The 25,715-nt window shown below is 47.3% G+C and overlaps 1 protein-coding gene across 1 annotated transcript in view; it reads left to right on the top strand.

Moving 5' to 3' along the window:
* LOC123753569 (spondin-1) overlaps positions 1–25,590 on the top strand; it is a 66,848-nt gene extending 41,258 nt beyond the window's left edge. Inside the window, exons 15-18 of the mRNA XM_069308538.1 lie at positions 10,384–10,687; positions 12,394–12,569; positions 18,627–18,699; positions 20,341–25,590. Coding sequence (XP_069164639.1) covers positions 10,384–10,687; positions 12,394–12,569; positions 18,627–18,675 — 529 coding nt within the window. The 3' untranslated portion in view covers positions 18,676–18,699; positions 20,341–25,590. The remainder of the gene's footprint in view (positions 1–10,383; positions 10,688–12,393; positions 12,570–18,626; positions 18,700–20,340) is intronic.
* The last annotated feature ends 125 nt before the right edge of the window (positions 25,591–25,715 follow it).

The raw sequence follows: 25,715 nt of genomic DNA, 5'->3' as shown, positions 1-25,715 counted from the left end.
GACCGATTTTCAACGCTAGCGGCCAAAAAAGGGGCTATTTTCGCCGCTAGCGGCCAAAATGGGGCGATTTTCGCCGCTAGCGGCCAAAAATCGTGCAAATTTCGCCGCTAGCGGCCAAAAATCGTGCGATTTTTGCAGCTGGCGGGCAAAAATCGCGATTTTCGCCGCTACCGGCCAAAAATAGCGCGATTTTCGCCGCTAGCGGCCAAAAACCGTGCGATTTTCGCCGCTAGTGGCCAAAAATCGCGCGATTTTCGCCTCTAGCGGCCAGAAACTATGCGATTTTTGCAGCTTGCGGGCAAAAATAGCGCGATTTTTGCTGCTACCGGCCAAAAACCGCGCGATTTTCGTCGCTAGCGCCCAAAACCCATGCGATTTTCGCAGCTGGCGGGCAAACATCGCGATTTTCGCCGCTACCGGCCAAAAATAGCGCGATTTTCGCCGCTAGCGGCCAAAAACCGTGCGAATTTCGCCGCTAGCGGCGAAAAATCGCGCGATTTTCGCCGCTAGCGGCCAAAAACCATGCGATTTTCGCAGCTGGCGGGCAAAAATCGCGATTTTCGCCGCTACCGGCCAAAAATAGCGCGATTTTCGCCGCTAGTGGCCAAAAACCGTGCGATTTTCGTCGCTAGCGGCCAAAAATCGGGCGATTTTTGCCGCTAACGGCCGAAAACTGGGCTATTTTCGACGTTAGCGGCCAGAAACCATGCGATTTTTGCCGCTGGCGGCCAAAAATCGCGCGAATTTCGCTGCTACCTGCCAAAAATCGACGGATTTTTGCCGCTACCGGCCAAAAAAGGGGCTATTTTCGCCGCTAGCGGCTAAAAATGGGGCGATTTTCGCCGCTAGCGGCCAAAAATCGGGCGATTTTTGCCGCTAACGGCCGAAAACCGCGCTATTTTCGACGCTAGCGGCCAGAAACCATGCGATTTTTGCAGCTGGCGGGCAAAAATAGCGCGATTTTCGCCGCTACCGGCCAAAAACCGCGCGATTTTCGCAGCTAGCGGCCAAAAACCATGCGATTTTCGCAGCTGGCGGGCAAAAATCGCTATTTTCGCCGCTACCGGCCAAAAATAGCGCGATTTTCGCCGCTAGGGGCCAAAAACCGTGCGATTTTCGCCGGTAGCGGCCAAAAATCGTGCGAATTTCGCCGCTAGTGACCAAAAATCGCGCGATTTTCGCTTCTAGCGCCCAGAAACTATGCGATTTTTGCAGCTTGCGGGCAAAAATAGCGCGATTTTTGCTGCTAAGTGCCAAAAACCGCGCGATTTTCGCCGCTAGCGCCCAAAAACCATGCGATTTTCGCAGCTGGCGGGCAAAAATCGCGATTTTCGCCGCTACCGGCCAAAAACAGCGCGATTTTCGCCGCTAGCGGCCAGAAACTATGCGATTTTTGCAGCTGGCGGGTAAAAATCGCGCGAATTTCGCCGCTACCTGCCAAAAACCGCGCGATTTTCGCCGCTAGCGGCCAAAAACCATGCGATTTTCGCAGCTGGCGGGCAAAAATCGCGATTTTCGCCGCTACCGGCCAAAAATAGCGCGATTTTCGCCGCTAGGGGCCAAAAACCGTGCGATTTTCGCCGGTAGCGGCCAAAAATCGTGCGAATTTCGCCGCTAGTGACCAAAAATCGCGCGATTTTCGCCTCTAGCGGCCAGAAACTATGCGATTTTTGCAGCTTGCGGGCAAAAATAGCGCGATTTTTGCTGCTAAGTGCCAAAAACCGCGCGATTTTCGCCGCTAGCGCCCAAAAACCATGCGATTTTCGCAGCTGGCGGGCAAAAATCGCGATTTTCGCCGCTACCGGCCAAAAACAGCGCGATTTTCGCCGCTAGCGGCCAGAAACTATGCGATTTTTGCAGCTGGCGGGTAAAAATCGCGCGAATTTCGCCGCTACCTGCCAAAAACCGCGCGATTTTAGCCGCTAGCGGCCAAAAACCATGCGATTTTCGCAGCTGGCGGGCAAAAATCGCGATTTTCGCCGCTACCGGCCAAAAATCGGGCGATTTTTGCCGCTAACGGCCGAAAACCGCGCTATTTTCGACGGTAGCGGCCAGAAACCATGCGATTTTTGCAGCTGGCGGGCAAAAATAGCGCGATTTTCGCCGCTACCGGCCAAAAACCGCGCGATTTTCGCCGCTAGCGCTCAAAAACCATGCGATTTTCGCAGCTGGCGGGCAAAAATCGCGATTTTCGCCGCTACCGGCCAAAAATAGCGCGATTTTCGCCGCTAGCGGCCAAAAACCGTGCGATTTTCGCCGCTAGCGGCCAAAAATCGGGCGATTTTTGCCGCTAACGGCCGAAAACCGCGCTATTTTCGACGCTAGCGGCCAGAAACCATGCGATTTTTGCAGCTGGCGGGCAAAAATAGCGCGATTTTCGCCGCTACCGGCCAAAAACCGCGCGATTTTCGCAGCTAGCGGCCAAAAACCATGCGATTTTCGCAGCTGGCGGGCAAAAATCGCTATTTTCGCCGCTACCGGCCAAAAATAGCGCGATTTTCGCCGCTAGGGGCCAAAAACCGTGCGATTTTCGCCGCTAGCGGCCAAAAACCGTGCGAATTTCGCCGCTAGCGGCGAAAAATCGCGCGATTATCGCCGCTAGCGGCCGGAAACTATGCGATTTTTGCAGCTGGAGGGCAAAAATAGCGCGATTTTCGCTGCTACTGGCCAAAAACCGCGCGATTTTCGCCGCTAGCGACCAAAAACCATGCGATTTTCGCAGCTGGCGGGCAATAATCGGCATTTTTCGCCGCTACCGGCCAAAAATAGCGCGATTTTCGCCGCTAGCGGCCAAAAACCGTGCGATTTTCGCCGCTAGCGGCCAAAAATCGGGTGATTTTTGCAGCTGGCGGGCAAAAATCGCGCGAATTTCGCCCCTACTTGCCAAAAATCGACCGATTTTCGGCGCTAGCGGCCAAAAGAGGGGCTATTTTCGCCGCTAGCGGCCAAAAATGGGGAGATTTTCGCCGCTAGCGGCCAAAAATCGTGCGATTTTCGCAGCTAGCGGGCAAAAATCGCAATTTTTTACAGCTACTGGCTAAAAATAGCGCGATTTTCGCCGCTAGTGGCCAAAAATCGTGCGATTTTCGCCGCTAGCGGCCAAAAATCGGCGATTTTTGCCGCTAACGGCCGAAAACCGCGCGATTTTCGCCGCTAGCGGCCAGAAACTATGCCATTTTTGCAGCTGGCGGGCAAAAATAGCGCGATTTTCGCCGCTACCGGCCAAAAACCGCGCGATTTTCGCCGCTAGCGGCCAAAAACCATGCGATTTTCGCAGCTGGCGGGCAAAAATCGCGATTTTCGCCGCTACCGGCCAAAAATAATGCGATTTTCGCCGCTAGCGGCCAAAAACCGTGCGATTTTCGCCGCTAGCGGCCAAAAATCGGGCGATTTTTGCCGGTAACGGCCGAAAACCGCGCTATTTTCGACGCTAGCGGCCAGAAACCATGCGATTTTTGCAGCTGGCGGGCAAAAATCGCGCGAATTTCGCCGCTACCTGCCAAAAATCGACCGATTTTCAACGCTAGCGGCCAAAAAAGGGGCTATTTTCGCCGCTAGCGGCCAAAATGGGGCGATTTTCGCCGCTAGCGGCCAAAAATCGTGCAAATTTCGCCGCTAGCGGCCAAAAATCGTGCGATTTTTGCAGCTGGCGGGCAAAAATCGCGCGATTTTCGCCTCTAGCGGCCAGAAACTATGCGATTTTTGCAGCTTGCGGGCAAAAATAGCGCGATTTTTGCTGCTACCGGCCAAAAACCGCGCGATTTTCGTCGCTAGCGCCCAAAACCCATGCATTTTCGCAGCTGGCGGGCAAACATCGCGATTTTCGCCGCTACCGGCCAAAAATAGCGCGATTTTCGCCGCTAGCGGCCAAAAACCGTGCGAATTTCGCCGCTAGCGGCGAAAAATCGCGCGATTTTCGCCGCTAGCGGCCAAAAACCATGCGATTTTCGCAGCTGGCGGGCAAAAATCGCGATTTTCGCCGCTACCGGCCAAAAATAGCGCGATTTTCGCCGCTAGCGGCCAAAAACCGTGCGATTTTCGCCGCTAGCGGCCAAAAATCGGGCGATTTTTGCCGCTAACGGCCGAAAACCGCGCTATTTTCGACGCTAGCGGCCAGAAACCATGCGATTTTTGCAGCTGGCGGGCAAAAATCGCGCGAATTTCGCCGCTACCTGCCAAAAATCGACCGATTTTCGCCGCTACCGGCCAAAAAAGGGGCTATTTTCGCCGCTAGCGGCTAAAAATGGGGCGATTTTCGCCGCTAGCGGCCAAAAATCGGGCGATTTTTGCCGCTAACGGCCGAAAACCGCGCTATTTTCGACGCTAGCGGCCAGAAACCATGCGATTTTTGCAGCTGGCGGGCAAAAATAGCGCGATTTTCGCCGCTACCGGCCAAAAACCGCGCGATTTTCGCAGCTAGCGGCCAAAAACCATGCGATTTTCGCAGCTGGCGGGCAAAAATCGCTATTTTCGCCGCTACCGGCCAAAAATAGCGCGATTTTCGCCGCTAGGGGCCAAAAACCGTGCGATTTTCGCCGGTAGCGGCCAAAAATCGTGCGAATTTCGCCGCTAGTGACCAAAAATCGCGCGATTTTCGCTTCTAGCGCCCAGAAACTATGCGATTTTTGCAGCTTGCGGGCAAAAATAGCGCGATTTTTGCTGCTAAGTGCCAAAAACCGCGCGATTTTCGCCGCTAGCGCCCAAAAACCATGCGATTTTCGCAGCTGGCGGGCAAAAATCGCGATTTTCGCCGCTACCGGCCAAAAACAGCGCGATTTTCGCCGCTAGCGGCCAGAAACTATGCGATTTTTGCAGCTGGCGGGTAAAAATCGCGCGAATTTCGCCGCTACCTGCCAAAAACCGCGCGATTTTCGCCGCAAGCGGCCAAAAACCATGCGATTTTCGCAGCTGGCGGGCAAAAATCGCGATTTTCGCCGCTACCGGCCAAAAATAGCGCGATTTTCGCCGCTAGCGGCCAAAAACCGTGCGATTTTCGCCGCTAGCGGCCAAAAATCGGGCGATTTTTGCCGCTAACGGCCGAAAACCGCGCTATTTTCGACGCTAGCGGCCAGAAACCATGCGATTTTTGCAGCTGGCGGGCAAAAATCGCGCGAATTTCGCCGCTACCTGCCAAAAATCGACCGATTTTCGCCGCTACCGGCCAAAAAAGGGGCTATTTTCGCCGCTAGCGGCTAAAAATGGGGCGATTTTCGCCGCTAGCGGCCAAAAATCGGGCGATTTTTGCCGCTAACGGCCGAAAACCGCGCTATTTTCGACGCTAGCGGCCAGAAACCATGCGATTTTTGCAGCTGGCGGGCAAAAATAGCGCGATTTTCGCCGCTACCGGCCAAAAATAGCGCGATTTTCGCCGCTAGGGGCCAAAAACCGTGCGATTTTCGCCGGTAGCGGCCAAAAATCGTGCGAATTTCGCCGCTAGTGACCAAAAATCGCGCGATTTTCGCCTCTAGCGGCCAGAAACTATGCGATTTTTGCAGCTTGCGGGCAAAAATAGCGCGATTTTTGCTGCTAAGTGCCAAAAACCGCGCGATTTTCGCCGCTAGCGCCCAAAAACCATGCGATTTTCGCAGCTGGCGGGCAAAAATCGCGATTTTCGCCGCTACCGGCCAAAAACAGCGCGATTTTCGCCGCTAGCGGCCAGAAACTATGCGATTTTTGCAGCTGGCGGGTAAAAATCGCGCGAATTTCGCCGCTACCTGCCAAAAACCGCGCGATTTTAGCCGCTAGCGGCCAAAAACCATGCGATTTTCGCAGCTGGCGGGCAAAAATCGCGATTTTCGCCGCTACCGGCCAAAAATCGGGCGATTTTTGCCGCTAACGGCCGAAAACCGCGCTATTTTCGACGGTAGCGGCCAGAAACCATGCGATTTTTGCAGCTGGCGGGCAAAAATAGCGCGATTTTCGCCGCTACCGGCCAAAAACCGCGCGATTTTCGCCGCTAGCGCTCAAAAACCATGCGATTTTCGCAGCTGGCGGGCAAAAATCGCGATTTTCGCCGCTACCGGCCAAAAATAGCGCGATTTTCGCCGCTAGCGGCCAAAAACCGTGCGATTTTCGCCGCTAGCGGCCAAAAATCGGGCGATTTTTGCCGCTAACGGCCGAAAACCGCGCTATTTTCGACGCTAGCGGCCAGAAACCATGCGATTTTTGCAGCGGGCGGGCAAAAATAGCGCGATTTTCGCCGCTACCGGCCAAAAACCGCGCGATTTTCGCAGCTAGCGGCCAAAAACCATGCGATTTTCGCAGCTGGCGGGCAAAAATCGCTATTTTCGCCGCTACCGGCCAAAAATAGCGCGATTTTCGCCGCTAGGGGCCAAAAACCGTGCGATTTTCGCCGCTAGCGGCCAAAAACCGTGCGAATTTCGCCGCTAGCGGCGAAAAATCGCGCGATTATCGCCGCTAGCGGCCAGAAACTATGCGATTTTTGCAGCTGGAGGGCAAAAATAGCGCGATTTTCGCCGCTAGCGACCAAAAACCATGCGATTTTCGCAGCTGGCGGGCAATAATCGGCATTTTTCGCCGCTACCGGCCAAAAATAGCGCGATTTTCGCCGCTAGCGGCCAAAAACCGTGCGATTTTCGCCGCTAGCGGCCAAAAATCGGGTGATTTTTGCAGCTGGCGGGCAAAAATCGCGCGAATTTCGCCCCTACTTGCCAAAAATCGACCGATTTTCGCCGCTAGCGGCCAAAAGAGGGGCTATTTTCGCCGCTAGCGGCCAAAAATGGGGAGATTTTCGCCGCTAGCGGCCAAAAATCGTGCGATTTTCGCAGCTAGCGGGCAAAAATCGCAATTTTTTACAGCTACTGGCTAAAAATAGCGCGATTTTCGCCGCTAGTGGCCAAAAATCGTGCGATTTTCGCCGCTAGCGGCCAAAAATCGGCGATTTTTGCCGCTAACGGCCGAAAACCGCGCGATTTTCGCCGCTAGCGGCCAGAAACTATGCCATTTTTGCAGCTGGCGGGCAAAAATAGCATGATTTTCGCCGCTACCGGCCAAAAACCGCGCGATTTTCGCCGCTAGCGGCCAAAAACCATGCGATTTTCGCAGCTGGCGGGCAAAAATCGCGATTTTCGCCGCTACCGGCCAAAAATAATGCGATTTTCGCCGCTAGCGGCCAAAAACCGTGCGATTTTCGCCTCTAGCGGCCAAAAATCGGGCGATTTTTGCCGGTAACGGCCGAAAACCGCGCTATTTTCGACGCTAGCGGCCAGAAACCATGCGATTTTTGCAGCTGGCGGGCAAAAATCGCGCGAATTTCGCCGCTACCTGCCAAAAATCGACCGATTTTCAACGCTAGCGGCCAAAAAAGGGGCTATTTTCGCCGCTAGCGGCCAAAATGGGGCGATTTTCGCCGCTAGCGGCCAAAAATCGTGCGATTTTTGCAGCTGGCGGGCAAAAATCGCGATTTTCGCCGCTACCGGCCAAAAATAGCGCGATTTTCGCCGCTAGCGGCCAAAAACCGTGCGATTTTCGCCGCTAGTGGCCAAAAATCGCGCGATTTTCGCCTCTAGCGGCCAGAAACTATGCGATTTTTGCAGCTTGCGGGCAAAAATAGCGCGATTTTTGCTGCTACCGGCCAAAAACCGCGCGATTTTCGTCGCTAGCGCCCAAAAACCATGCGATTTTCGCAGCTGGCGGGCAAACATCGCGATTTTCGCCGCTACCGGCCAAAAATAGCGCGATTTTCGCCTCTACCGGCCAAAAACCGTGCGAATTTCGCCGCTAGCGGCGAAAAATCGGGCGATTTTTGCCGCTAACGGCCGAAAACCGCGCTATTTTCGACGCTAGCGGCCAGAAACCATGCGATTTTTGCCGCTGGCGGCCAAAAATCGCGCGAATTTCGCCGCTACCTGCCAAAAATCGACGGATTTTTGCCGCTACCTGCCAAAAATCGACGGATTTTCGCCGCTAGCGGCCAAAAAAGGGGCTATTTTCGCCGCTAGCGGCCAAAAATGGGGCGATTTTCGCCGCTAGCGGCCAAAAATGGGGCGATTTTCGCCGCTAGCTAACTCTGTTTTCAGGTTACAGTTGTGTGTGTGTGTAAACTAAAGTCTTTGAAAATGTAATAAGTTATTACAAAACGCGTTCAAGCATCGCGTCAGACTAGAAATAAAAATGAATTTTGGACGATTGATTTTTCAATTACCATCAACAGTAAAAAGAAACATAAGAAAGAGAATATTCGTGTTAGAATTATTAATCTTACTTTTTCGGTCATATTTAGCATTATATATATATATATATAAGACATATATATATAAAATTATATAATTAGCGCCCGTGGAAGGGTGGCAGACAGTTGGCGTGGGACTATACTTGCGTATCCACCCTGTCAACCACATACATCAACCTCTCTGCTGGCCAAGCAGGAGCAGCGGCAATACACACAGTACAATGCAATGCAACAGTACAGTACAATGCACGTCAAGTTCAGGGAATTAGATCATTGGTACAACTTCGTTCCAATAGGGTCTGAGACCCTAAGCCCATGGGGAGAGAGTGCAAGAAGGTTTCTTAAGGATGTTGGTTCCAAGCTCATTGACACTACAAGATACCCTAGAGCGGCAAGTTTTCTCTTTCAGCGCCTCAGTGTCGCGATCCAGAGGGGAAATGCCCGCTGTATCCTCTGTTCCTGCCTGGCGTCGGAGGAGTTCGAAGAAATCTACAGTCTCTAGGAATCAAACTTTTTCTTGTGTCCTCTCAAAGTTCGTTTTTTGTATAAAATCAGATATATAACTGTATAACCTTGCATAATAAAGTGTACACCATAAAAAAGGGGGGTGGTAGGAGAAGCGAACACTCATACGTATTCAGAGTTAAATGACAAATTTTACTCTGAATGCTCTGTGTTCCCTTCTTTGAGGCTGTGGGTTCCTATAATTTCACCAGAGGTGGTACCCCCCCCTGTGATAGATAGTTGACCTTTGTAACTAATTATATATATATATATATATATATATATTATATATATATATGCAGAATAACCACATATGAAAAATAGAAAATGCTTAACGCGTTTTCGGCTAATTCGCCTTCATCAGAGCAAAGTAGAATCAGTGATTCTACTTTGCTCTGATGAAGGCGAATTAGCCGAAAACGCGTTAAGCATTTTCTATTTTTCATATGTGGTTATTCTGCATACTTGGATCAGTGTTTTTGTGATCATTGTTGCATATATATATATATATATATATATATATATATATATATATATATATATATATATATATATATATTATATAAATAAACATACACATACACATCCTTTGAGAAAACGTAATTTTATTTGGAAGATTAACAAGCGCTGTGATGAAAATCTGTAATAACTTCCAAGGTTTCTGAGAACGTATCTCCATTATCTAGACCAAGAAGAGGCAATAAAGCTAATAATAAAATTAGGTTTTCTTGATAAAATATTCACATAAAATATTCTAATTTAAACCAATTTTGAAACCTACAATGAAAAAATTATTATCAAAATATTAAATACCTAACTATTGTCAAAGTAATTTACCATAAAAACTCTAATAGGAAATATTAGTTTGCTGCATAACATTTTGCGTAAATATTGGCATAGAAGAAATCGAGTAATTTAACCGAGACTGTTGAACAAATGCATAACATCAGACCTAAGTCAATGGCGCATGGGATCCAACCTCATTAGAAAGGTCCAGGATGTCTAAGTCTCCACCATCATAGTCCAGGACCGCTTGGCTTTCACCACGCAAGTCCAGGATCTCCCAGCCTCTATCATCCCTGTCTCTCAGCCTCGTTCACACCTGTGGGGGATCTCTTAGCGTCCACGCCTCTCCAGTCTACCCAGCTTCTAACCTACACAAATCCTCCAACAAACAACGATGGTCGAGCAAACTCTGGGGATCCTTCACTGTCCACAAAATGGTGACTAGTTGAGAGAGCTGTCTCCTTATTCCCAGTTCCATACCGAGTAACTTGTCGGTCTCAACCCTGCAACATCGACCTACATCGTCGCCTTGTACATGCAGCTGGCTTGCCAACAGGCATACTGTGTTGGCATACTGGCCTTCCATGCTCTACTTCCAGCATAATGCATTTGTTCTAAGTGATCTCCACTGGTTTAATGGCATTTTAAACTAGGACAGACCCCTGCTCCTTTCACCCGCCCGTCTCATACAATTCCGATGGCCACTGTGCCTCTCCCAACCCTTGCATCTCTGCCAGATCCCTCTCCGCGCCAGCCTCTTTTTAATCATCCAGCTCTCGCGTTACCAGTAGCCAGCCCAATGTCCTATCAAGACACATCTCTTCCATATCCTTCAATCCTGGCTGACATCACTCAGTCCACTCTGCCGGCCTCTACACTATTCCCCTCCCCCGCCACTAACCCCATCTTCCCGCTACAGATGAGGGTTACAACGGACTGCAGGTGATGAGTCTACACCGGGAGCTGCCACCGCCCTATCAGCCCTACCAACCGTCAGGAGAGGCACGTTACATCCCGGACGAAGACTACATCGCGCCCGCGCTCTTCAACCCGCCGTTCCCAGTCCAGCCTACCCGGTCCCACTCTTCCGGCAACTATCTCACCAACTCTAACACCAACTCCGAGACTCACGCCACAGAACACGCCAACTCTCGCTCTCCTGTGGAGAGTGAAGGGCCCGACTTCCGCTATGATGACGGCACCAAGGTACTACTCGTCAATAACTTCGATTAAGATTGATGAGAATTTGTTATTGAATCCGGATATTGTTTACTTAAGTGTATCCTTAAAAGGTGACATGCAATAAAAAAAAATTGAATCTATTACACAATCAAAATGCTATGTAGTTTTTTCGGCTTGGCACCTTCTTTATGATAAGTCATTTACATTTTCGTATTAGTTTTATTGCCAAGAAAACACGTTATAATTATAAAGCAGGACGTCTACGCTCAGTCTGTCTGGTGGTTTGACTTCCTGGCGCACTGCACGAGTTATAATTATAGTCAGTACAAAGACTCAAGCACGGCTCGCCGGCCTGGTTCTCCTTTGTACTGACCATACCACGTCTGCTTCAATTTTTGCTGTCAAGGATTTTTGGACTAATTCTATACATTTCCAACATGCTAAATTCAAATCAAGAATAGATTTCCGGTGATCAGCTAAAGTTTTCTAGCTATCTCCTTTCTTTTAAATAAAGCCTTTTTTTTGTCAGTATTTTTGGAATCATATTGGAAGAGCAAGGTTTTGCTCTTTATACATGTAAATGCATTGAAAAAGCGTTGAAATGCAACGTAAACTCCCTACGTTTTGGTGTTCTGATGGTGTGGAATGAAGAATCATGTGACGGAACGCCATTATTACGCACACCCGAGTAATTTATTGCATCTTATAAAGGAAATACTTAGTTTCCAACGGATATAGTTTAGTGGATAAATAATGAAAGTAGGGATTAGATGTGGAAGCTTCCTACTGTTGTGTATTATGAGGTCCGCTTCTACACACGACGTTGTGATTGATAATAAATTATGCACTCACTAACTTCCTATCTGACACACGAAATACAACAGAGACATTACACACTACACGACACAACTGCATACAACACACAGACACACACACACACACACATATATATAGCAAAATACGACATAAACCATGCATAAAAGAAATCCCCCAAACAACCTAACTACATACAGGTACACAACAACTAATAACGCTGAATAACTAATGGTTCTAGCACAGGGCTGGACCCCCCCCCCCCCCACACACACAAAGTTAAGAGACGCATCACACCCAGACTTTCCACACAAAGATATTACCTGTGTTACTGAATGAAGCTCGATAGGCAAGGTACAACTCTGTCAATGTGTTCAACTTTGCCATCAAGTTGTGCTTATTAAAACGACATAAGGGTTTGTGGAGAAATTGAGCAACAACAGTGATGTTCCACACGTCTATTGCAATGAGGCAATGTGGAGACAAATTTCAACGTTGCGCTTGGTGTCCAGAGCAGGAAAAACTACTTATTATTTTCTAGTTATTTATGGTTTTCTGAGAAAAGGAGCGTAAATAAGAAATAAACCTCTTTGAAATAAAACAAAATATTGCATGTAACCTTTAAGGGTTTGGCAGATTTTGTCACTAAACCGGATATCGATATTTATTTTTTTAAAACCAAATTTCAACACGTAACCAATCCTCCTTATTGAATGTTTGGGGCATTTTGTCACTATTCTACCCCTCTCCCTTTCCCCTCTCTCGCCTCCCCAACACATTGGCCACCTCTCACAAACCGACGGACCGAGTCAAGGAAGTGGTCACTGTAGGTCAGTAGAGGCCGAGGTCGCCCACACACACACACACACACACACACACACAGAAGCCCACTAACTTGTGATCCCTCCCCACGACAGACTGACTGTGTAATGGGCGAGTGGGGCCCGTGGTCGCCCTGTACCCACTCCTGCGGCCCCGAGGCTCTCCAGCAACGCTCCAGAAACATTATCGTCCAACCACGCAATGGGGGAGTAGAGTGTGGTGACCGCTACGAGAGGCGCTACTGTACCTTGCCTCCGTGTCCCCATCCCAGGTACGTCCCCCTCGTAGTCCCCACCTATCCCTGGTACGTTTCTACATAGTCCACATTCTAGGTACGTCCCCCTCACAATACCCATCCCCAGGTACGTTCCCACATTAGAGGTGATGTACCTGGGATGACGACTGACATTCAGTTTACTCACAAAAGACAAACCAAAAGCTCTAGATAGGTTCGGAATAAAAGACGCGGTCAGAGATTTTGTGTATAAAGTTACAGTAAACAGCAAAGATGTTGCAATAATACTGTCAGCTGATGTGAAGTTTACCGAGCCACAACCGAGCGAACATGGCATCAGGAAGAACGAGTGTAACACATACTCTGGATTTTTTTTTGAGATATATACAAGAGTTGTTACATTCTATGATGACTCAGGAGAGTTGATGAGGGTTCGAACCTATACGCTATGTGCATTTGTTCATCGATATATCACGTTAATGTGTTTCTCTCTGTATACTATGACATGCCTTGAAAAATCACACTTTTGATTAGATGCCTCAAAGTCTGTGTGTGTATCCAATGAAGTGGTATGCACATTGCTTCGATTTCGCTTCTTGCAATGTCAGCATTCGATCCTACATATTCCAAATGATTGAAGCAACATGGGGAGTAGAAATAGCCTAAGCTACTCTATCCCTTTAAGATGTACTTTTTTCTTGTCTCAATAAACATACTTGAACTTGAAGCAACGTTCCTTCTCTCTATCCTAGTATCCCGGCGCCTTATTCTCTTATCTTTCCCCAAATGATATATTCATATAATCAAAATGATCAAGCAGTTTTTCCAATTACTAGGCTTCAAACACTGGCGATCTCTGGCATTCAACACTGCTAACTCCATTACCTTTGAGGGCAAGAGATTTTTAAGCGTCAAAGCATAAAAGCATTAATGCCCCTTTTCATAGATGAAGCAAAACTGACATTCGTAATCTCTGAAAGGAGAACTGGAGACACGTCACGCAATATCTTTTTGGCAAAACAGTTGAAGTTGTCCCTTATTTGCGCGTAGCAAATTAAGAGGTTCCTTTAAATACGCTTAGTGAATACTTTTTGAGCATCAGAGATCCATTACTCTTCATCCGTCTCCTGGCATATATCATAAATATTATTCGAACGAAGACCGATGGCCGCAAAGAGATATATAGACAAGTTTTGCAGGGAGTGCATGAGACCATTTGGTCATCATTTGGTCCGGGAGACATCTCCCGTCACGCAGGGTGCAGTCGCACCTCCACAGATCTCCAGTATCATCTATTGATACTGGTAATGGCTCAAAAGGGCCACCACTTACGGGCTATTCATGCCCGTGTCACCTTTTGGGTGGCTTAATCTTCATCAATCATCAATCGGAGTGCATGATCTAGTGGGCTGTGATAACGATGGGGGAGACCAACTTGGCACGAGCAGCAAGTGTGGGGAAGAAAATAAAAAAGCTGCAATCCTACGGCAGGTCAATAATTAATTTATTTATTTATTTATATATATACAAGAAGGTACATTGGGTTTGTGAGAATACATTGGATAGTACAGTAATTACATTCTTGTAAAGCCACTAGTACGCGCAGCGTTTCGGGCAGGTCAAAATTGATGTCCTCCCCCACTGCCACTCCTACACCAAGTACTTCCTCCCCCACTGCCACTCCTACACCAAGTACTTCCTCCCCCACTGCCACTCCTACACCAAGTACTTCCTCCCCCACTGCCACTCCTACACCAAGTACTTCCTCCCCCACTGCCACTCCTACACCAAGTACTTCCTCCCCCACTGCCACTCCTACACCAAGTACTTCCTCCCCCACTGCCACTCCTACACCAAGTACTTCCTCCCCCACTGCCACTCCTACACCAAGTACTATCCGACACGCCTACCACCGCACAAATGTGCCCCCCCACACCAGATACATTCCATGCTATCATGATCACACCAGGAACGTCCCGACAACTGTCCTTAACTCGGTATATGGTCTCCAACCATTGTCCCCTACCATTACCCATCCCCACCCTTGTTAGGTCCCCACAGCACCGATCTCTACCTTGTTAGGGCCCCACAGCACCGATCTCTACCTTGTTAGGGCCCCACAGCACCGCTCTACACCCTTGCTAGGGCCCCACAGCACCGATCTCTACCTTGTTAGAGATCGGTGCTGTGGGGCCCTAACACGGTGGAGATCGGTGCTGTGGGGCCCTAACATGGTGGAGATCGGGGCTGTGGAGCCCTAGCAAGGTGGAGGTCGGTGCTGTGGGGCCCTAACACGGTGGAGATCGGTGCTGTGGGGCCCTAACACGGTGGAGATCGGTGCTGTGGGGCCCTAACATGGTGGAGATCGGTGCTGTGGGGCCCTAACACGGTGGAGATCGGTGCTGTGGGGCCCTATCTTGTTAGGGCTCCACAGCACCGCTCTACACCCTTGCTAGGACCCCACAACACCGATCTCCACCGTGTTAGGGCTCCACAGCACCGATCTCCACCGTGTTATAGGGCCCCACAGCACCGATCTCCACCGTGTTATAGGGCCCCACAGCACCGATCTCCACCGTGTTATAGGGCCCCACAACACCGATCTCCACCGTGTTAGGGCCCCACAGCACCGATCTCCACCGTGTTATAGGGCCCCACAGCACCGATCTCCACCTTGCTAGGGCCCCACAGCACCGATCTCCACCGTGTTAGGGCCCCACAGCACCGATCTCCACCTTGCTAGGGCCCCACAGCACCGATCTCCACCGTGTTAGGGCCCCACAACACCGATCTCCACCGTGTTAGGGCCCCACAGCACCGATCTCCACCTTGCTAGGGCCCCACAGCCCCGATCTCCACCATGTTAGGGCCCCACAGCACCGATCTCCACCGTGTTAGGGCCCCACAGCACCGATCTCCACCGTGTTAGGGCCCCACAACACCGATCTCCACCGTGTTAGGGCCACACAGCACCGATCTCCACCTTGCTAGGGCCCCACAGCCCCGATCTCCACCATGTTAGGGCCCCACAGCACCGATCTCCACCGTGTTAGGGCCCCACAGCACCGATCTCCACCGTGTTAGGGCCCCACAACACCGATCTCCACCGTGTTAGGGCCCCACAGCACCGATCTCCACCGTGTTAGGGCCCCACAGCACCGATCTCCACCGTGTTAGGGCCCCACAACACCGATCTCCACCGTGTTAGGGCCCCACAGCACCGATCTCCACCTTGCTAGGGCCCCACAACACCGATCTCCACCGTGTTAGGGCCCCACAGCACCGATCTCCACCGTGTTAGGGCCCCACAGCACCGATCTCCACCGTGTTAGGGCCCCACAACACCGATCTCCACCGTGTTAGGGCCCCACAGCACCGATCTCCACCTTGCTAGGGCCCCACAGCCCCGATCTCCACCATGTTAGGGCCCCACAGCACCGATCTCCACCATGTTAGGGCCCCACAGCACCGACCTCCACCTTGCTAGGGCTCCACAGCCCCGACCTCCACCTTGCTAGGGCTCCACAGCCCCGACCTCCACCTTGCTAGGGCTCCACAGCACCGATCTCCACCTTGTTAGGGCTCCACAGCACCGATCTCCACCTTGTTAGGGCTCCACAGCCCCGATCTCCACCATGTTAGGGCTCCACAGCCCCGACCTCCACCTTGCTAGGGCTCCACAGCACCGATCTCCACCTTGCTAGGGCTCCACAGCCCCGACCTCCACCTTGCTACGGCTCCACAGCACCGACCTCCACCTTGCTAGGGCTCCACAGCACCGACCTCCACCTTGCTAGGGCTCCACAGCACCGACCTCCACCTTGCTAGGGCTCCACAGCCCCGATCTCCACCATGTTAGGGCTCCACAGCCCCGACCTCCACCTTGCTAGGGCTCCACAGCACCGATCTCCACCTTGCTAGGGCTCCACAGCACCGACCTCCACCTTGCTAGGGCTCCACAGCACCGACCTCCACCTTGCTAGGGCCCCACAGCACCGAGCTCTACCCTTGTTAGGTCACACTTGCAACCTCCACACCACAGGTACACCATCAATATTGGTTCTCTGAACAATCCAGTCCCAGATACGCCCATCATTCTTAATAAGTGCTCCCCTTGCCTCGCAAGTGCTCCCCTTGCCTCGCAAGTGCTCCCCTTGCCTCGCAAGTGCTCCCCTTGCCTCGCAAGTGCTCATCAGTACAGGAAAGAGATTCCCTTCTCAGGCCTCTCGACTCTTATGGCTTTAGGAATCGCGGGTTTTATTTTGTTCGTATAATGTTCTGGTGGGTGTATAAGGCGTAGCCACTTGCGTGTGTGGGAATCTTAATATACTGTATAGAAGCCATCGTAGTTGTCACATGTGTGTCTTCTTTAATCGTGACCCTCTTGAGTTTTCTGCCTGTGGTGGGTCCAAGGTCCAAACATGCGTTTGTGTGCGTTTGTTTGCTGTTATTGTTTTGAGTTCAATAAATCCTAAACAACTAATTTTAAGTTATTCTTGTCTGTGTGTGTGTGAGAGAGAGATTGTATATGTGTATGTTTGTACGTATGCTAACCTGCTTTTGTTTGTGAAGATTGAGCTTTAGAGTCTTACCTCTCAACCATTTGCATATCAATCCATTAATGTAACATCACTTGTATGTATATACCTTACCTGAATAAACATCTGAATCTGAATCTCAAACATCTGATTTAGCCAACTAGTGTCTAGTTTTCCGAGGCTATTGAGTGCTTCATACACCCATTTGAAGAGGAGTATCTCTCTCTCTCTCTCTCTCTCTCTCTCTCTCTCTCTCTCTCTCTCTCTCTCTCTCTCCCTCTCTCTCTCTCTCTCTCACACACACAGTAAGGAGTCTGCACCTACTTCTTTACCAATATGTCGTTGAATGTCCTGCATATTCTAATAAGAATGTTATATGTTGTAATCATGTCTCCCCAGACTATATTTCTCTTCTACAGGTGCGAGGTTTAAATCTTTCAATCTTTCCTCGTAACTCATACCTATCAGCTCTAGGACTAGTCTGTCTGACTTCATTAGGACTTTTTACTGGCGTTGAATATTCCAGAAGAAATATTGTGTTTGTGTGTGTTTACATTTATTGTTTCATACCTTTCATGTGTACACCTTTTCCTCTTCCCATTCATGTACACAATCTTCATCCCGTGTACTCTCCTAATTGTGCTTCCGGGGGTTGAGCTTTGGCTCTTTGGTCCCGCCTCTCAACTGTCAATCAACTGGTGTACAGATTCCTGAGCCTACTGGGCTCTATCATATCTACATTTGAAACTGTGTATGGAGTCAGCCTCCACCACATCACTTCCTAGTGCATTCTATTTATTAACTACTCTGACACTGAAAAAATCTTTCTAACGTCTCTGTGGCTCATCTGGGTACTAAGTTTCCACCTGTGTCCCCTTGTTCGTGTCCCACGTGTGTATCCGTACACTGGCTCCCCTGTACCCCAGCGTCTGTACACTGGCTCCCCTGTACCCCAGCATCCATATACCGGCTCCCCTGTACCCCAGCGTCTGTACACTGGCTCCCCTGTACCCCAGCATCTGTACACTGGCTCCCCTGTACCCCAGCGTCTGTACACTGGCTCCCCTGTACCCCAGCATCTGTACACTGGCTCCCCTGTACCCCAGCATCTGTACACTGGCTCCCCTGTACCCCAGCGTCTGTACACCTGTACCTCTATACCCGTGTCTGTACACCAGTACCTCTATACCCGTGTCTGTACACCAGTTCCTCTATACCCGTGTCTGTACACCTGTACCTCTATACCCGTGTCTGTACACCTGTACCTCTATACCCGTGTCTGTACACCTGTACCTCTATACCCGTGTCTGTACACCTGTACCTCTATACCCGTGTCTGTACACCTGTACCTCTATACCCGTGTCTGTACACCTGTACCTCTATACCCGTGTCTGTACACCTGTACCTCTATACCCAGTGTCTGTACACCTGTACCTCTATACCCGTGTCTGTACACCTGTACCTCTATACCCAGAGTCTGTACACCTGTGCCTCTATACCCGTGTCTGTACACCAGTCTCCATCAACAACATGCCCCCTTCCTCATATTTTTCAGGTGGGACACCTGGAATGATTATAAGAGCCGTTGGTTGACATTTCGTTAACAAAATCACTAAGGAAACCCCCAAGTAAGTCGTGAGTTCGGGAAACACAGACTACTCTTAAAAGATAATCCCGATTTAAATCCCCATGCATTGAGAATAATCCCCCTTTGGTATAAATCCAGTTACTCTGCAATTCTTGTAATATTTTCACTATATAACCACTGTTCTGCTACGATGCTTTGTTATACTATACGTCACTAATATAGGATTAAGGGTTTAATAGTTTAATATTATTATTAAATCACGTTAATCTGATTATAGTTATCTTGCCTCTCCTGTTTACAGCTGGTGGTCTTGTTATGCGACGTTTGATTGTATTATCCTTTTCATGTAATGCTTAACATCTATTAAACAACTAATCAGATTTATCAAAGGTATGTCAGATGTATTATGACACTCATCAGATGTAGTCAAAATTCACAAGGAGTGAACAAATCCACAAGGGCTGTGACGAGGATTCGAACCTACGTCCGGGAGCATCCCAAACGCTGCCTTAATCGACTAAGCTACGACATGGTCAAAAAGAGTTGAAACCGAAATTCTACTGAACTTACTGGATCCTGTAGCCTCTCCGAGGCACAAACCAGGGTTTTTACACAACCTCCATGCATTCGAGCTATGTCAATAGGCCGTTCTCCCTCTTCGCCCTTACTTCATTACACACAGAAATCACAACGAGTTATGACTACATCTGACATTTATGACATGTTACAGCCGACAACATCTGACTTGTCAATCACACTATACCACGCTTACTTGTAATACTATATAGGACTTAAAACATGACTTGCATGGTATGTTGATCTACATATAATTAATTAAGCCATCTTCCTACACCTAACTTCTCTCTCAAGACACACCTGATTATTCCCGAGATAACTCTCTAACTACACCTGACTACTACACCTCTGTTACCTGACAAGCTACACCTCACCTGCCAAATCAACAGAAGAATTACGGGCTCACCATAGCCCGTGCTACATGGACACTTCGTTCTCAGTAGCTAAATCTAAAACAACAAAACAGTAATATTCAACACAATGCTCTCTGAGCATAATTACCAGCATTAGTAATTGCATAACAATCCCCCCCCCCAATTAGCATAGATAAAATCTCTATTAACAGCATCGTTGACCCTGCTTGGGGTCACCTTGAGGTCACATGAACTGTCCCACCTTCACCTACTAAACTCACAAAAATAACATATTGGTTACGCTGATTTTCTTCTTTTTAAGAGAGACTATAGCAATAGACTGCGACGCCATTCATTGCGATTCTCTCATTCTTGATTAGTGTTACACAGCCTACTGGACATAGGTCTGTACTTTTGTTGCTGTTTCTCAAGTCATTCTTTCTCAATTTTAAATAATATACTCTTTAATGTTTTATATTATTACTGTATTATTATTAGAAAGTTAATTGGAGCACTGGAAGTGACTCGAACCAGCGTTTATAAAACTTCCAGCCGAGCTGCTGGGGGTGCTATGATCTCCGATTTGAAATACCTTGTTGCTTCAACTTTCTCAATTATGTATTAGTGTGATTTGTGTATTAATAACAAATATTACTATTTGTGAATACGAATGGTATTCAGTTATGTGTCGGGCCCGTGGCCTAATATACTGTACATTCAAGTTGCTAATGCTGTTTTGTTAACTTTGACAGAGGTTGATGTGAGCGCGTGCGGACGCGCTTCTGCTCTCCACCACCCTTTTGTTCCGAGTCTCTGAATCTACAACAACCACAACCACAACCATCTGCTGCTGCTACAACCTCGTGAACAACGATTACACAACACCTGAGATACAATGTAAAACAGATGTACTATGTAAAACAGCTGCAATACAGTGTAAAACAGCTGCAGCGTAATACAAAATAACTTGTGTAAATAAACGGCAATACAGTATCAACAACTACAATTTATTATGAACAGCTGTACCATTTACACAGCTGTAGTGCAATGTAAACAGCTGAAATATAAGCTTTAATATAAACAGCTGCTGTATAATATAACCAGCTGCATTAGTGCAGTTTGAATACAATGTAAATAACTGCAGTACAATGTAAACAGTTGGAATACAATGTAAAGAACTGCAGTACAGTGTAAACAGTTGGAATACAATGTAAAGAACTGCAGTACAGTGTAAACAGTCTGTAATAGAATCAGGAATGAAAGTAAAACTTTGGGCAGTGTGAAACAAAAAATTGAATAAATGATTATAAATTACCAATATAAGGGAGGATCAAACAATCAACCTCTTAGTACATGCAAAACAAACCAATTGAACAGTAAACAACGTGCAAACAAACAAATCTTGAAAATTCAACAACCTATAATCAACACACTTCATGATCATTGTCTGCCTAACCTCTGGCAAGGCTTTTAAGTAAGGTAAAATCAATTTTAGGTAAGGTCAGAGGTCAAATATATCAATCAAGTGGTATGAACTGCCATCGAAGTCAATCGAGGTTGAAGCCTGGTTAAATGAAAAAGACTATTTGGTGAACCTAAGTCATTCGTGTTCACTTGAACTTTAATCCAAGTCATCTATATGTGGCATTAGGTCGAGTATAGTAAGGTCAAGAAGTTTGCTTGAATGAGGAGTTAGGAAAGCAAAGCCTATTTAGGACATTTAACATTGTAGGTCACCTTCGAGTGTAGTAAAGTCAAATGTGTGTCCTTTAGTTCATTTGGAGTGAACGAATATCGTTCATCACAATTACTTATAAGTGGAGGGAAAGCTGGTATTTTCCACCTAATTGACTTAGGAATGGAGTTGGATCCAGATGGCATTGTAATTAGGTCAAGCCCAGCAAAGGACCATCTTGGAATGGAGTTGGGACCCGCTAGGTCATCCTGGAGTGGATATGGGACTAGCTATATGTCACCTGGGAGTGTCCCCAGGGTCTTCTTAGATCACCTTGGAGTGGCCCTGTGTCTAGTTAGGTCTATAGTGGCCCTGGGTCAAGTTAGGCCAGCTTGGAGGTGAAGGGACGACGACGTTTCGGTCCATCCTGGACCATTCTCGAGTCGATTGATTCCAAGACAGCTTGGAATGGACCTGGGGTCAAGTTTGGTAACCTGGAACTCTAGTGAATATAAGTTGCTGCATTGCCCTCAAACTCGTCTTCCTGAGGCCATGATTCCGAGAGGGGAGGGGGCCTGACTTAACTACGATGGTCGAGTCATCATCTCAGGCCATTAGACTGGCTTGCGTATCGCCAGTTTTTGTACATGAAACGATAAGTAATTTGTACTACGCAATTTCTGTTGCATATACAGTATATATATGATTTGTACATAAAAGGGAGAGGCTGTTCTCGCCCATTTCTAGAGAGTGTAAGGATGTTATGTAGAGTGTTTGTGTGTGAATGCACTACAAATAATCCGATTGTAGGTTATGAGTGGTCCAACTAATTTACTAATATTAGGTTATATGAGGCCCCATGTTGATACACTGTAGGTTGTGCGTCTCCCCCAACTAATATACTTATCGTAGGCTATGTATAGTTCTACTAACACATTGTAGGATGTGGCGCCCTACTGATATACCCAATGTGGGTTAGTGTGACCCAACTAATACATTCACTGTTGGCTACATATCACCGTACCAACAACAGGATTATGACAGACAACTGTCCGAATCTTTATGACAGAAAACTATCCGAATCTGTGAACAAATATCGAGGCGTATTATTGCTTGTATATGAAAGACGAACATTATCATAAAGCTCTGAAGCTCTTCATTAGAAACTATTTAAATCTGTTTCTTGGGTCAGCACAAGAACTACTATGGTTTAGAAAATAAATACTTTTTATATAAATATTTGTAAATGATTCATATACTGTAATCATATAACTGAAAACTCAAACCCCAGAAGTGACTCGAACCCATACTGCCAGGAGCACTTTGCAACTGGTGTACAGGGCACCTAATCAGTTTCAAAGTGCTCCTGGCAGTATGGGTTCGAGTCACTTCTGGGGTGTGAGTTTTCAGTTGCATGTATGCCTGGGGACCATTCAGGCTTGTTCGCATATAATCATATATATAAAAATTTAACCACGAAGAAAAAATGAAACCCAGAGTTGATTAGAGCGCGGTCATGTTAATCAACATCTTACCAAAAGTACAAATCACTGAAAATTATACCAACACAAAAAGGCAGGAAGGTTAGGTGCAAAACAACGTTTCTGTAATATTGGTACATGAACCTCTGTAGTTTCCTTTTGTACTTTATGGCTATTACAGTGCAAGATGTTGATGAAGAGATTGATTGACGGAAGATTAGGCAATCCAAGAGGTGGCATGGGCATGAATAGCCCGTAATTGCACTCGTATCCATGAACCAATATATTACAAAGACTGTTTTATACCTAACCTTCCTGCCTTGTGTGCGAGTATAATTTCACTTATTGTATTATTCACTTATTGTGTATTGTACTTTGGTAAGGAGAGTTACAGCCCCGCTCCTGTGCCAGGTAAGTCCACTCCGGGCTCACCATAGCCCGTGCTACTTGCAACTTGCAACTTTTTGTTCCCAGTTGCTGAATCTTAAACACCAACTTTGGTAAGGTGTTAACATGATAGAAAAATGAAACCAGAGTTTTAGCGCTCTCTGGACTGAGGGGTAAAGATGGGGTGTTGGGGGAGGGGGGAGGGGGAGGGGGGAGGGGGGGGGGGGGGATATTTTGTTCAGCATTCTGCAACTTGCTAAATATATTCCGTTATCTTGTTTTCTTTATTTTTGTCTTTCACAACATCTTTGCTCTTATGTTTATTTACCTCTTCATTCACTTCAACCTTATTTTTTGTCATCTCATCTTTTCAGCTTATTCCTTCATTTGCTTCTGCTTGTCTTCATTTTCTTTCGTGTTTTTATTAACTTGCATTTAACCCTACTTCCTCTTTCCCTTCTCCTCTAATCCTGCTGTTCCCTCTTTCTCTGTTCCCAATGTCTTTCCTCTGACCCTTCACATTAGTTTCATTCAAATTTCCTCATGTAATCTCATGACGTTTAATCTCCGTACCATAAAATGCAGCAAATACATTATTGCATAAAAAAAATTATTACTGAACATGTTTTACCAATAAAAGGTCTCAATTAATAACTTTGATCAATAATATACGAAAACTCTATACAATTTTGGCTTCCAGGTATAGTTTTTGGCGTGCGTGTGTTGGATAGATTCGCATATACACATAATGTATCCCTCTTTGGTATTTTGAAATTAAATATATTTAGATACAAGCGTATACATCTCGTAAGCCTTCTATATACGTGACTCGGGTGTATGAAGGGAGAGGTGTTGTATACGGTCCGTCTAATACCCACAAGCTACCACAAGCTACCACAAGCTACCACAAGCTACACAAGCTACCACAAGCTACCACAAGCTACCACAAGCTACCACAAGCTACCACAAGCTACACAAGCTACCACAAGCTACCACAAGCTACCACAAGCTACCACAAGCTACACAAGCTACCACAAGCTACCACAAGCTACCACAAGCTACCACAAGCTACCACAAGCTACCACAAGCTACCACAAGCTACACAAGCTACCACAAGCTACACAAGCTTCACAAAGCTTCCTGGCAATACGTTAGTAATGAATAAATATGATATATTTACTTATTATAATCTTGGTACTGAATGTACAACACAAAAAAAAAATTTAATCTGAAAAAGTATCTTTTTATAAAGAAATTAGACGAAAATAAAGAGCTGGTGACGCCAAATCAAGTCGACGATCCAAGTGTCGGTTAGGTTAGGTTAGGTCAGCCTAACCTAACATATCATATTTATTCATTACTAACGTATTGCCAGGATGCTTTGTGAAGCTTGTGGTAGTTAGACGGACCCGTTGTATGCGATAGTCTAACAGTTGTGTAGCATGTGCGAGTATAACAAAGAGTTGAACAAAGAGGAAATAGGGTGTATAATTTGGCTGGGTTTCAATACTGAACACACTCGCGGGGGACACATGGGCGCCTGACAGCTGAGTGGACAGCTCTTCGGATTCGTAGTCCCGAAGTTCCGGGTTCGATCCCCGGTGGAAGCGGAGACAAATGGGCAAAAAGTTCCTGTCACCCTGATGCCCTGTTCTCCTAGCAGTAAATAGGTACCTGGGAGTTAAGACAGCTGCTACGGGTTGCTTCCTGGGGAGGGGGCTGTAACAAAAAGGAGGCCTGGTCGAGGACCGGGCCGCGGGGACTCTAATCCCCGAAATCATCTCAAGACAACTATCGCATGGAGAGGCGTATCACGGCAGCCCCCGGCGGGAGAAGCGTCACCCATCTTTATATTAATTGAAAGAAGTGTATCCCGCGTATTCACCGACTTAGTTTACCGTATTACCTTGTATATTGTGGCTTTCAGAGTATTAATTACCTCCTTTGACTAGAGAGGTTAGCACTTTTTTTTTCAGTAATTTCGACCTCAAAGTCGTGTAATCTTAATTTGTAACTCGGGCATTTGCTCTGTATAATTGTGTCAACAAATCCGGATTCGCTGATCAAAACGCCACCCCGTTCTACTTAACAAGAATCCGGATATGTTGTACAAATCTGTCCTTGCAGCTCTTCCCACCGAAAATCAGCGGTTCAGTGCCCATACACGGGTATCTTTGTGCACAACAATTAAGTGCATTCATTAATGACAATAGAAACAATTTTAACAACTAACAACGGAACGGCGCTTAAACTAAGCAATGAGCTTAATTGTCACTGTCCAGGGTGTTGTTGCAGTAACATTAGCAATAAGTCAAACGATGGGAACCATTTGATATTTTGTATGTAAATTTCCAGCAGCTCTGTACCTAAATTTTTAGAAACTACATGATATTCTGCCTTGATTTGTTATTAACATATCTTACCATATCAAAAATATAAAAACTGTCTCTTAAGCTTAATCCGTATTTCATTGGATCCTATTTTCTGTGTTTTTTTGTTTGAGATATTTTTTTTTTGAGATATATACAAGAGTTGTTACATTCTTGTACAGCCACTAGTACGCGTAGCGTTTCGGGCAAGTCCT

Source organism: Procambarus clarkii, chromosome 62 (genome assembly GCF_040958095.1).
Source record: "Procambarus clarkii isolate CNS0578487 chromosome 62, FALCON_Pclarkii_2.0, whole genome shotgun sequence".
Taxonomy (NCBI): domain Eukaryota; kingdom Metazoa; phylum Arthropoda; class Malacostraca; order Decapoda; family Cambaridae; genus Procambarus; species Procambarus clarkii.
Note: the sequence above shows the minus strand (reverse complement) of the source record. Positions and strands in the feature narration are given on the sequence as shown.